Source organism: Nematostella vectensis, unplaced genomic scaffold (assembly GCF_932526225.1).
Source record: "Nematostella vectensis unplaced genomic scaffold, jaNemVect1.1, whole genome shotgun sequence".
Classification (NCBI taxonomy): Eukaryota; Metazoa; Cnidaria; class Anthozoa; order Actiniaria; family Edwardsiidae; genus Nematostella; species Nematostella vectensis.
The window spans coordinates 52,261-65,628 of NW_026019277.1; the positions used below are offsets into that span (position 1 = coordinate 52,261).

Sequence of the window (13,368 nt, forward strand, 5' to 3'; positions counted from 1 at the left end):
TATGACACCTAATCACATAACTACCCTTTACCCATGTATGACCAAGCGCTTACAAACTTGCACCCCAGTGACCATGCCATTTATATCCTGTACCCCTCTGCACCCACCCCCTAATGCCACCGTCCTTACCTTAACCCCTGAAAAAGTCCCTAGTTGATCTTACCTGGATTCGAACCCTGGCCCGCTTGCTTAAGGATCGAATCCCGTACCACTGAGCCATAGCGCCACTCTCGAGATATCAAGGAAAAACTACTCTATACCTTATATGGTTGGGTAAACAAGGCTATACGGTAGTTACTTCTAGTTTTCAAGAGAGTGGCGCGATAACTCAGTGGTACGGGCTTCGTTTCTCAAACAAGAGGGCCGGGGTTCGAATCCAGGTCAGATCAACTTTGGATTTTTTCAGTGGTGTAAAGATAGGGACGTTGAGGGGATGATAAGATAAGTGAGTTTGTGGGTGAGTTGACAGGTGTATAGGGCGACAAGAGTTGGTCAAAGGGGTACAGGGTTTCAAGGGTTGGTAATAAGGGTCAATGATACCAAGAAATAGGTCATAGGCGTGCAAGTTATAAATAAGTGAGTCCACAGGGGTACAGGGTATCAATGGCTTGGTCTTGGAGGTGCAGAGTTTTAGGGGATGGTTCAAACAGGTACAGGGATTCAAGAGCTAGGTTATATGGGTACATTATAATAATTAATAATAATAATTAATAATAATAGCTACACTATATCCCTGAGTATCCACCCCTAATTAAGCTACACCCCTACGACCTAGCACTAACTACGCTATACTCCTGAATACCTACCCCTAACTAAGCTTTACCCCTACGACCTAGCAATAACTACACTTTACCGCTGAGTACCCAACCCTTGCTAAGCTTACACCCCTGTGACGTAGCACTAACTACCCTATACCCCTGAATACCCAAACCTAACTAAACTACACCCGTATAACCGAGCACTTACCTACCCTATTACCCTGAGTACCCACCCCTAACTAAACTACACACCTATGTCCTACCACTAACTAGCCTATACACCTGAATACCAACCCCTAACGAAGCTACACCCTATGACCTAGCACTTACTACCCTATACCCCTGCCTACCCAACCCTAACTGACCTACACCACTATGACACCTAATCACATAACTACCCTTTACCCATGTATGACCAAGCGCTTACAAACTTGCACCCCAGTGACCATGCCATTTATATCCTGTACCCCTCTGCACCCACCCCCTAATGCCACCGTCCTTACCTTAACCCCTGAAAAAGTCCCTAGTTGATCTTACCTGGATTCGAACCCTGGCCCGCTTGCTTAAAAAGCGAAGCCCGTACCACTGAGCCATAGCGCCACTCTCGAGATATCAAGGAAAAACTACTCTATACCTTATATGGTTGGGTAAACAAGGCTATACGGTAGTTACTTCTAGTTTTCAAGAGAGTGGCGCGATAGCTCAGTGGTACGGGCTTCGCTTCTCAAACAAGAGGGCCGGGGTTCGAATCCAGGTCAGATCAACTTTGGATTTTTTCAGTGGTGTAAAGATAGGGACGTTAAGGGGACGATAAGATATGTGAGTTTGTGGTTGTTGACAGGTGTATAGGGCGACAAGAGTTGGTCAAAGGGGTACAGGGTTTCAAGGGTTGGTAATAAGGGTCAATGATATCAAGAACTAGGTCATAGGGGTGCAAGTTATGAATAAGTGAGTCCACAGGGGTACAGGGTATCAATGGCTTGGTCTTGGAGGTGCAGGGTTTTAGGGGATGGTTCAAACAGGTACAGGGATTCAAGAGCTAGGTTATATGGGTACATTATAATAATTAATAATAATAATTAATAGTAATTAATAATAGTAATAATCAATAATAATAATTAATAATAATTAATAGTTAAAAATTAATAATTAATTAATAATAATTAATAGTTAAAAATTAATAATTAATTAATAATATTTAATATTTAAAAATTAATAAGTAATTAATAATAATTAATAATAAATATTTAATAATACAAAATTAATAATAAAAAATTATTAATAATTATTATTAATTAATATCTAATAAATTATAATTAAAAATAATAAATAATTATTAATAATTAATAATAATAAAAAATATCAAGTAATTAATAATAAACAATAATAATTGATAATTAATAATTAATAATAAATAATAATTAATAATAATTAATAAAAACTTAATATTAATAATTAATAAATATTAATAATAAATAATGAGAAATAATTAATAAATGATAAATAATAATTAATGAATAATGATTAATAATTAATTATAATAACTAATAATAATAATTAATAATAAAACATAATAATAATAATTAATAATAATTAATAATAATCATAATAATAATAATTAATAATTATAATAATTAATAATAGCTACCCTATATCCCTGAGTATCCACCCCTAACTAAGCTACACCCCTAAGACCTAGCACTAACTAGCCAATACCCCTGAATACTCAACCCTAACTAAACTACACCTTATGACTTGGTTGTAACTACCCTATACACCTGAGTACCCACCTCTAACTAAGATAAACCCCTACGACCTAGCACTAACTACCCGATACCCATGAGTACCCACCGCTAACTAAGCTACACCCCTAGGACTTAGCACTAACTACCCTATACCCCTGAGTACCAACCCCTAACTAAGCACGGCTATTTCAAACAGCCGCTAAGAGGACATTTAGCTGAGCGACCGCGCTTCTAATAACAGACCGGAAGTCGTGGTTATTAACTCTGTCAAGGGCAATGGCAAGTCAATGGCAAGTCAAGGGCAATGAAGACCGCTTACGTACTGTTCGCGGGCGACTAAATGTCCTCACCGACGATGCCGTGAGGGGATGGTTCAAACAGGTACAGGGATTCAAGAGCTAGGTTATATGGGTACATTATAATAATTAATAATAATAATTAATAGTAATTAATAATAGTAATAATCAATATTAATAATTAATAATCAATAATAATAATTAATAATAATTAATAGTTAAAAATTAATAATTAATTAATAATAATTAATAGTTAAAAATTAATAATTAAGTAATAATATTCAATATTTAAAAATTAATAATTAATTAATAATAATTAATAATAAATATTTAATAATAAAAAATTAATAATAAAAAATTATTAATAATTATTATTTAATTAATATCTAATAAATTATAATTAAAAATAATAAATAATTATTAATAATTAATAATAATAAAAAATATTAAATAATTAATAATAATTAATAATAAATAAAAAATAATAATAAATAATAATAATAATAAGTAATTAATATTTAAAAATAATTGATAACTAATAATTAATAATAATAATTAATATTAATAATAACAATTAATAATTAATAATAATAATTATTATTAATAATCAATATTACTTAATAATAATTAATAATTAATTATAATTAATAGTGATTATAATTAATTATAAAGATCAATTAATTATATTAAATAATTATATAATTGATTATATTATAATTAATAATTAAATATATAATTAATTATAATTAATTAATTATTTTTAATTTTTAATTAATTATATATAATTAATTATAATTATTAATTATAATTAATTAATTATGTATTATATATATTATATATAAATTAAATATATTATATATATTTAATTATATATATTATATATATATATATATTATAATTAACTATAATTAATTAATAATTAACTAATAATTAATTATAATTAAAAGTAAATATAATTAATAATAATAAACAAATAATAATATATAATAGTAGTTAATAATAATAATTAATAATAATAAAAACATAAGAAGTAATTAATAATAATTGATAATTAATAATTAATAATAAATAATAATTAATAATAATTAATAAAAACTTAATATTAATAATTAATAAATATTAATAATAAATAATTAGAAATAATTAATAAATGATAAATAATAATTAATGAATAATAATTAATAATTAATTATAATAACTAATAATAATAATTAATAATAATAATTAATAATAGAAATTAATAATAATAATTAATAATAATTAATAATAATCATAATAATAATAATTAATAATAGCTACCCTATATCCCTGAGCATCCACCCCTAACTAAGCTACACCCCTAAGACCTAGCACTAACTAGCCAATACCCCTGAATACTCAACCCTAAATAAACTACACCTTATGACTTGGTTGTAACTACCCTATACTCCTGAGTACCCACCTCTAACTAAGATAAACCCCTACGACCTAGCACTAACTACCCGATACCCATGAGTACCCACCGCTAACTAAGCTACACCCCTAGGACTTAGCACTAACTACCCTATACCCCTGAGTACCAACCCCTAACTAAGCTACACCCTAGAATGGAGAAGTAGGACGCCTCCTTCCCTCCACTAGTCTGTGGGAGATCCTTGGGCAAGATCGAGTACCCACTTAGCCCCCCGTGCCAGGGTTTCGGTGAAGTCATGGAGACTGCATGGCATAAGCTCCCTGTTGCCTTGCAGGTAGGTCTTGGTTGGCCAAAGGCTAAGGGAGTAAACCCCGACAGAAAATCTGGAGTGGAGCCCCACTGCCGGTTTGAAGGCGTACTTCGTCCCTCTCCGGCAGCTCCTGCACCCTCGGTGAGTCTCCAACCGTCTTGACCTTGTCTTGCCGTTGGGTCAGGCTCATCAGGGCGAGAGAGTGAGGCTGGTGCTGCGCAAGCCTCCTTCACTTTAATCCAAATTCAGCGCATGTCATAGCTTTACCACCATCGACAACCCTCAACCTTCAAAGCCCTGTGGCGATGGGGGAGCGGCGAAGCAGCAGGTGCGGAAACACTGGAAGCTGTAGCTGCAATCTTGCACACAGGCGGCTTAGGCTATAGGGTCGTTCTTCTCTGATTGGGACAGCAGAGAAGTCCGGCAGCCCCCTAAGCGACCAGGCAGCCCTATTCAGGATAGCTCTGCCTGCCTCCATAGCCTGAGGACGGAGCTAGAAAAGATGCTCTAAACATAGCCTGTTCCACAACACACCTGGCCAGCATACCGCAGTTGGCGGGTTCCCATTTTGCGGTCGAAATAACAAGAAAATACTCAAGAAAACTCTCAAACTCACCCTTGCGTCATGGAACGTTAGATCTCTTCTCGACTCGTCCACCTCTAAGTCAAGGAGACCAGAAAGACGAACGGCCCTCGTAGCGAGAGAACTTGCCCGCTATAACGTCGATATTGCAGCCCTCAGCGAAACACGCTTCCCAGACAAAGGCCAGCTCAGTGAGATCGGAGGCGGCTACACTTTCTTCTGGAGTGGCCGCAGCAGTGAAGAGTGACGTGAGTCTGGTGTCGGCTTTGCAATCAAAGACCATCTCATACGGAAACTTGACAGTATACCAGAAGGCATAAATGATCGTCTCATGAAATTCAAGCTCCCCCTTGGCAGAGGGAGATCCGCTACCCTTATTAGCGCCTACGCACCCACCATGACAAACCCGGAAGATGCTAAGGAGAAGTTCTATGAAGAACTGGATGCGCTTATTTCCACTATTCCACAGTCAGAAAAGCTCCTACTTCTTGGCGACTTTAATGCTCGTGTAGGTCAAGACCACCAGGCTTGGGAAGGTGTCATCGGACACCATGGAGTAGGAAAATGCAACAGTAACGGTCTCCTCCTGCTTAGAATGTGCGCCACTCACGGCTTAGCTATCACTAACACCATGTTCCGCCTTCCAACTCGAAAGAAAACATCTTGGATGCACCCTCGATCTAAGCATTGGCATCTCATTGACTACGTCATTGTCAGAGCAAAGGATATACGGGATGTTTGTGTGACTAAGGCAATGTGTGGTGCTGACTGTTGGACGGACCATCGCCTCATCATTTCTAAGACCAATTTGCATATTCAGCCCAAAAGAAGACCACAGGGCCAGACAGTTGTGAAAAAGCTCAATGTCAACAAGCTTAAGCTCCCTTCCATTCAAGAGAAACTAGTAGAAAGCTTAGAAAATCAACTGACTGAGGATATTGGAAACGACTGGAACTCCTTAAAGACAACAATTCATTCTGCTGCCCTTGAGGTGCTCGGATCAGTTACCAGGAACCATCAGGACTGGTTTGATGAAAATGATGCCAAAATCACAGCTCTTTTGGAAGAAAAACGGCAACTCTTCAGAGCTCATCAAAATGATCCCAACTCAGTCTCGAAGAAAGACGCCTACGTCAGCAAACGCAGACAGGTCCAATTAAAACTCCGTGACATTCAAGACACATGGCTGAGTGACAAAGCTGATGAAATTCAAGGCTTTGCAGACAGACACGACACGAAACGATTCTACGATTCGCTCAGATGTATATTTGGACCACCAACACCGGGCAGTTTCCCACTACTGAGCGCTGACGGAGCAACACTCATCACTGACAAAAACATGATAGTAGAGAGATGGGCAGAACACTTCAATGGCGTTCTAAATCGTCCATCATCCATCAATGACGAAGCCATACAACGCCTTCCACAGGTGGACATAAACCCAGACCTGGACATAACACCATCAGAGGATGAGGTTGTCAAGGCAATCAAGCAGATGTCGACTGGAAAAGCCCCCGGCTCTGATGCCATCCCTGCTGAAGTGTTCAAGTCAGGCGGTCCTTCTCTCCTACACAAATTAACAGTGCTATTCCAATCGCTCTGGGAAAGTGAGACCCTCCCGCAAGATTTTAAAGATGCCACAATCGTCCACATCTACAAGAGAAAGGGCAACAAGCGATCTTGTGACAACCATAGAGGGATTTCACTTCTCTCCATCGCTGCAAAGATCTTTGCCCGACTGCTTCTCAATCGTCTCCTCAAACACCTTGAGCAAGGCCATCTCCCTGAGAGCCAATGCGGTTTCCGTGCAGGTCGAGGAACTGTTGATATGATCTTTGCTGCACGTCAGATTCAGGAGAAAAGTGTGGAACAAAATCAAGATCTCTATACCACTTTTGTAGATTTAACAAAAGCGTTCGACACTGTGAGCAGAGAGGGACTGTGGAAAATCATGGCGAAGTTCGGCTGCCCCGAGAGGTTCATAAAGATTGTTAGACAATTTCACGATGGGATGATGGCCCGTGTTCTTGATGATGGAAATACCTCTGCCCCTTTTCAAGTGTCAAATGGAGTCAAGCAAGGTTGTGTCCTTGCCCCTACACTGTTTAGTTTGATGTTCTCTGCAATGCTGACTGATGCCTTCAGGGAGACACCCCTAGGCATCCCCATCAGGTATAGGTGTGATGGAAAGCTGTTCAACCTACGACGTCTGAAGGCCGTCACTAGAGTCAAAGAGACTGTGATTCGTGACCTGCTTTTTGCTGATGACTGTGCCCTCAACGCCGTCAATGAGCATGACATGCAACAGGAAATGGACGCTTTCTCATCCGCCTGTGACAACTTTGGCCTCACCATCAGTATCAAGAAGACTGAAGTGATGTATCAGCCCGCCCCAGGAAAACCATATCAGGAACCAAACATCACAGTTAAGGGGCAGCGACTTCAAGATGTAGAAAACTTCACCTACCTCGGCAGCACTCTCTCCCGCAACGCCAACATCGATGCAGAAATCAACAACCGCATCGCGAAGGCAAGCAGTGCCTTTGGGAGATTGAGGAAGTCAGTCTGGGAACGCAGAGGCATCTCACAATGCACCAAGATCAAAGTGTACAGAGCAGTCGTCTTAACAACACTTCTCTATGGCTGCGAAACTTGGACCATCTACAGAAGACATGAGAAACTTCTCCAGCAGTTCCATCTCCGCTGTCTCAGAAACATCCTAAATATCCGCTGGCAGGATAGAATCACAAACACTGAGGTTCTGGAGAGAGCAAACCTCCCCAGCGTCATTACCACCATGCGCAAAGCTCAGACACGATGGGCAGGACACGTCTGCCATATGTCAGACTCCAGAATACCCAAACAGCTGTTGTACGGTGAACTAAGCCGTGGAAGCAGGAAAGTTGGAGGCCAGCGCAAACGCTATAAAGACTGCATCAAATCACATCTGAAAGACTTCAATATCGACGTTTCAACGTGGGAAACTGCAGCATCTGACAGACCGATTTGGCGTAATCTGATTCACAAAGGTGCCATCCACTCAGAAAATAAACGCTCCAACGCAGCCAAAAACAAACGCCAAAAACGCAAGGCTAGAGCTGACCAACCTACCAATATGACCCCCTCTTACTGGTGTCCGACTTGTGGAAGGGGTTTTCTTGCACGAATTGGCCTTATAAGCCACCTGCGGATTCATCCCTCCGCCCCTTAGACATTGTTATACTGTCAGTATTGCTATGGTCATACTCGACTACGAGTTGACGAACAACAACAAGCTACACCCCTATGACCTAGCACTTACTACCCTATACCCCTGCATACCACTCCCTTACTGACCTACACCCCTATCACACCTAATCACATAACTACCCTTTACCTATGTATTTATTTATACATTGTTCAGTGTAGTGTGCATCGGCCGACATACTGTAATTTAGCTTATGCTACAAAAGTATGAATAAACGATTATTATTATTATTATTATACCAACTTGTACCCTTGTGACCCTGTCGTTTATATCCTGTACCCCTGTGCACCCACCTCCTAATGCCAACGTTCTTACCTTAACACCCCTGAAAAAGTCCCTAGTTGATCTTACCTGGATTCGAACCCTGGCCCGTTTGCTTGAGAAGCGAAGCCCGTACCACTGAGCCATAGCGCCACTCTCGAGATATCAAGGAAAAACTACTCTATAACTTATAAGGCTGGGTAAACAAGGCTATACGGTAGTTACTTCTAGTTTTAAAGAGAGTGGCGCGATAGCTCAGTGGTACGGGTTTCGCTTCTCAAACAAGAGGGCCGGTGTTCGAATCAAGGTCAGATCAACTTGGGATTTTTCAGGGGTGTAAAGATAAGGACGTTAAGGGGACGTTTAGATAAGTAAGTTTGTGGGTGAGTTGACAGGTGTATAGGGTAACAAGAGCTGGTGAAAGGGGTACAGGGTTTCAAGGGTTGGTAATAAGGGTCAATGATACCAAGAACTAGGTCATAGGGGTGCAAGTTATGAATGAGTGAGTACACAGGGGTAAAGGGTATCAATGGCTTGGTCTTGGATGTGCAGGGTTTTAGGGGATGGTTCAAACAGGTACAGGGATTTAAGAGGTAAGTAATATTGGTACATTATAATAATTAATAATAATAATTACCCAATATCCCTGAGTATCCACCCCTAATTAAGCTACACCCCTACGACCTAGCACTAACTACGCTATACTCCTGAATACCTATCCCTAACTAAGCTTTACCCCTACGACCTAGCAATAACTACACTTTACCCCTGAGTACCCAACCCTTGCTAAGCTTACACCCCTGTGACGTAGCACTAACTACCCTATACCCCTGAATACCCAACCCTAACTAAACTACACCCGTATAACCGAGCACTTACCTACCCTATAACCCTGAGTACCGACCCCTAACTAAACTACACCCCTATGTCCTAGCACTAACTAGCCTATACCCCTGGCACCCACACCTAGCTAAGCTACACCCCTACGACTTAGCACTAACTAGCGTATACCCCTGAATACCCAACCCTAGCTAAAATACACCTCTACTTTCTAGCACTAACTACCCTATACCCCTGAGTACCCACCCCAAACTAAGCTAAACCACTACGACCTAGCACTAACTACCCTATACCCATGAGCACCCACCGCTAATAAAGCTACACCCCTATGACTTAGCACTTACCACCCTATACCCCTGAGTACCAACTCCTAACTAAGCTACACCCCTATGACCTAGCACTTACTACCCTATACCCCTGCCTACCCATCCCTAACTGACCTACACCCCTATGACACTTAATCACATAACTACCCTTTACCCATGTATGACCAAGCGCTTACAAACTTGCACCCCAGTGACCATGCCATTTATATCCTGTACCCCTCTGCACCCACCCCCTAATGCCACCGTCCTTACCTTAACACCTCTGAAAAAGTCCCTAGTTGATCTTACCTGGATTCGAACCCTGGCCCGTTTGCTTGAGAAGCGAAGCCCGTACCACTGAGCCTTTGCGCCACTCTCGAGATATCAAGGAAAAACTACTCTATACCTTATATTGCTGGGTAAACAAGGCTATACGTTAGTTACTTCTAGTTTTCAAGAGAGTGGCGCGATAGCTCAGTGGTACGGGCTTCGCTTCTCAAACAAGAGGGCCCGGGTTCGAATCCAGGTCAGATCAACTTGGGATTTTTTCAGTGGTGTAAAGATAAGGACGTTAAGGGGACGTCAAAATAAGTGAGTTTGTGGGTGAGTTGGCAAGTGTATAGGGCAACAAGAGTTGGTCAAAGGGGTACAGGGTTTCAGGGGTTGGTAATAAGGGTCAATGATATCAAGAACTAGGTCATAGGGGTGCACGTTATGAATGAGTGAGTACACAGGGGTACAGGGTATCAATGGCTTGGTCTTGGATGTGCAGGGTTTTAGGGGATGGTTCAAACAGGTACAGCGATTCAAGGGCTAGGTAATATGCGTACATTATAATAATTAATAATAATAATTAATAATAATAACTACACTATATCCCTGAGTATCCACCCCTAATTAAGCTACACCCCTACAGACAGACAGACAGACAGATTTTATTTATTGGTCCCTTGAAACAGTAAAGTTACATCGGTTAGTGACCAAAAAATTTTAAAAAAAGGTAAAATAGTACGTATATAAGACGTACAACAGCTATTATGTGATTGTTCTTAGTTTTAGTTTACATTGTATTTCCTTTCTTTCATTTTCTCTTTTTCTAAATCTTTTCTAATTGTTTTTAGTTACTACTTAGTTTTACATTGTATTTTCTTTTTTCTTTTTTTCTTCCCTTTTTTCCCCTTTTCTTTTTTTTACTTTTATTTGTATTTGTATTTGTATTTTTTTTTTTTTTTTTTTGCTCTGCTTACTTCAGATTTCTATTGTGCTTTAGGTTTAATTTTTCATATTAGCGTTTCCCTTAGCTTGAAACATTCGGAAATGTACCTTGCAGCTATCCCTGCTAATTGAGTTGGCGGATTTATTAGTAAATTGAAAAGGCGTTTTTGTGTAATTTGATTGCGCTGCAAATTTTGGATAACTGAGTTTCGTAGCTCTTTGTATGTTTGGCATTGTACTAGAAAGTGAAATTCATTTTCCACGTCATTTTTGCATGTTGGGCAAATCCGATCTTTTTCCTTTGTGTAAGGCCTCGTGTGTCTGCCTTTCTCAATTTGCAATTGGTGATTACTTATTCTTAGTTTTGTTAGCGCAACTCTATGTTTCACATTAGGGATGGCTACAAGGTAATTCTCTAATTCATATTTGTCTTTAAAAGTTCTATAAGTTCTTAGTTTGTTCATTTCGTTACTGTTTTTCCTTTGGTCATTGAAAATTTCCCCATGCCATTTCTGAAAATACATATCATTAAGTCGTTTAGAGAAAATATCAAGGAACAATGTAGGGTCGGTTTCATTTTGATAGAGCCACATAAACCCAAAACCCGCTTTGAAAATTATTTCTTTTGTTTTGTGGGTCCAGTAGGACACGTGAGGGTTATTTACACACTCTGTATAAACTACTTTTGAGAGGGCCTCTTCTTTTGACCGAAGGTTGATCCAGTATTTTATGTTCCTATATGTTGCATTTATACAAAGAGGATATCTGCCTAGTTCCCCTCTGCACGCATTGTTCACAGCCGTTTTTCCAGTTCCTAGTAACATTTTACAGAATTTAAGATGTACTGATTCAAGCGGATCTCTATCATCAACACAGCTTTTATTATCGGCACCCCATACCTCGCTGCCATACAATAAAATTGGTTTGATCAGTGCATCAAACAGTTTTAATGTAAGATTAATGTCTGATCTGAAGTGAATACCGAGATCTTTCCTTAACTTAAATAAAGCTTTGAGTGCGGTTTTTTTAAGCTCCTCTTTTGCTAAGTTAAAGTTTCCTACCGCGCTGAATACTAGCCCTAGGTACTTATAAGATTTGACATTTTCCAATTGTTCCCTGTTCAAAAGGAATTGATAGTTATTCATTGCTTTGCCTATGTTATTACAAATCATCACCTTAGTTTTTGAAGTATTGACTTTTAGACTATTTTCTTCTGAGTAGATAGAAAGTCTATTTAAAAGGTCTTGCAGACCACTACTTGTTTCCGAGAAAAGTACTAAGTCGTCTGCATACAGAAGACAATTTAATTTTGTGTTGCCTAAGATGTGGGCACTTGAAGATTTCGCTAAGGTATCAGGTAAATCGCTAAGGAACAGATTAAAAAGAGTTGGACTCAACATGCATCCTTGTTTTACCCCAACCATGCATCTAAAACTTTCACTAATTGAATCCCCTATCTTCCCACACGATATATCATTGGAGTACATTGATCTTAGAACTTCGTAAAAGTTTCCAGAAATACCAGCTTGTTGTATTTTCGCAAATAGTTTATCTATAGGAATGCTGTCAAAGGCCTTTCGGAAGTCTATGAAGCAAGTGAAAAGCATATTGTTTTTCTTCTTGGGCTTGCTTTTTAATACTCTGTCGATAACGGTTTTCAGAATAAATATACTGTCTACTGTTGAGTGTTTTTTCCTAAACCCCCCTTGTTCCTTCTTTAGATATCCTTTCTGCACAAGGTAGTCATAGAGTCTTGAATTAAGTATAGATGTAAATAACTTACTGAGGCATGATAAAAGTGTTATTCCTCTATAATTGTTGACGTCAGAGCGATCGCCTTTTTTGAAAATTGGAATAATAAAACCCAGATTCCATTCTTGTGGAAACACTCCTGACCTAAGAATGATGTTGAATAACCTAGTTAGGTAGGGTAGTAAAGTATCTTTACCATATTTTAGTAGCTCGTTTAGTATATTATCGTGACCGGGAGCTTTGTTGTTTTTAAGGTTTTCTATAGCTAATTTTACCTCCTCTAGCCGTATCTCTGAGTCTAAAGGACCCGTCTGGTCTCTACATTTAGGGATGGATAAATTTGTGGTTGTAGTTTTGTTTAAGTCCATGAAGTGTGAGTGTAAGCTTTCTATTTCTAAATCACATTCTTGTTGTTTTTTGTCTTTCCCTACGCTGAATAGATTCTTAAGTGATCGCCAAAGTTTTTTGCTATCTTTGAAATCCAAATTTTTGATACCGCTTGCTCTGTATTGATATTTCTTACGCTTACATAATTTCTTGAATTTTTTCTTCTTCCAAAATAGCTCCCGCCTTAGCTCACTGTCATTGGGTGAGTTACATATCTTCCTTCCACACCGTTTAAGGTTTGCCTTCTCTGATCGACATTCCTCGTCGAACCATGGT

General features: G+C 39.0%; 1 protein-coding gene across 1 annotated transcript; it reads right to left on the bottom strand.

Annotated features, from left to right (window-relative positions):
• Window positions 1-10,657: 10,657 nt before the first annotated feature.
• LOC125560898 lies at window positions 10,658-12,501 on the bottom strand. Its single transcript, XM_048723201.1, has 2 exons — window positions 11,023-12,501; window positions 10,658-10,918 (listed from the first exon to the last, which is right to left on the bottom strand). Exons 1-2 carry the CDS (start codon window positions 12,438-12,440, stop codon window positions 10,873-10,875), a joined length of 1,464 nt encoding a protein of 487 aa, XP_048579158.1. The 5' UTR covers window positions 12,441-12,501; the 3' UTR covers window positions 10,658-10,872.
• Window positions 12,502-13,368: the final 867 nt, after the last annotated feature.

Coding starts and splice junctions, on each gene's coding strand:
- LOC125560898 (XM_048723201.1), bottom strand. CDS start 12,440: ATGTACTCCAATGATATATCGTGTGGGAAGATAGGGGATTCAATTAGT. Junction 10,919..11,022: donor AAGCTAAGGGAAACGCTAAT/ATGAAAAATTAA, acceptor AAAAAAAAGAAA/AGGGGAAAAAAGGGAAGAAA.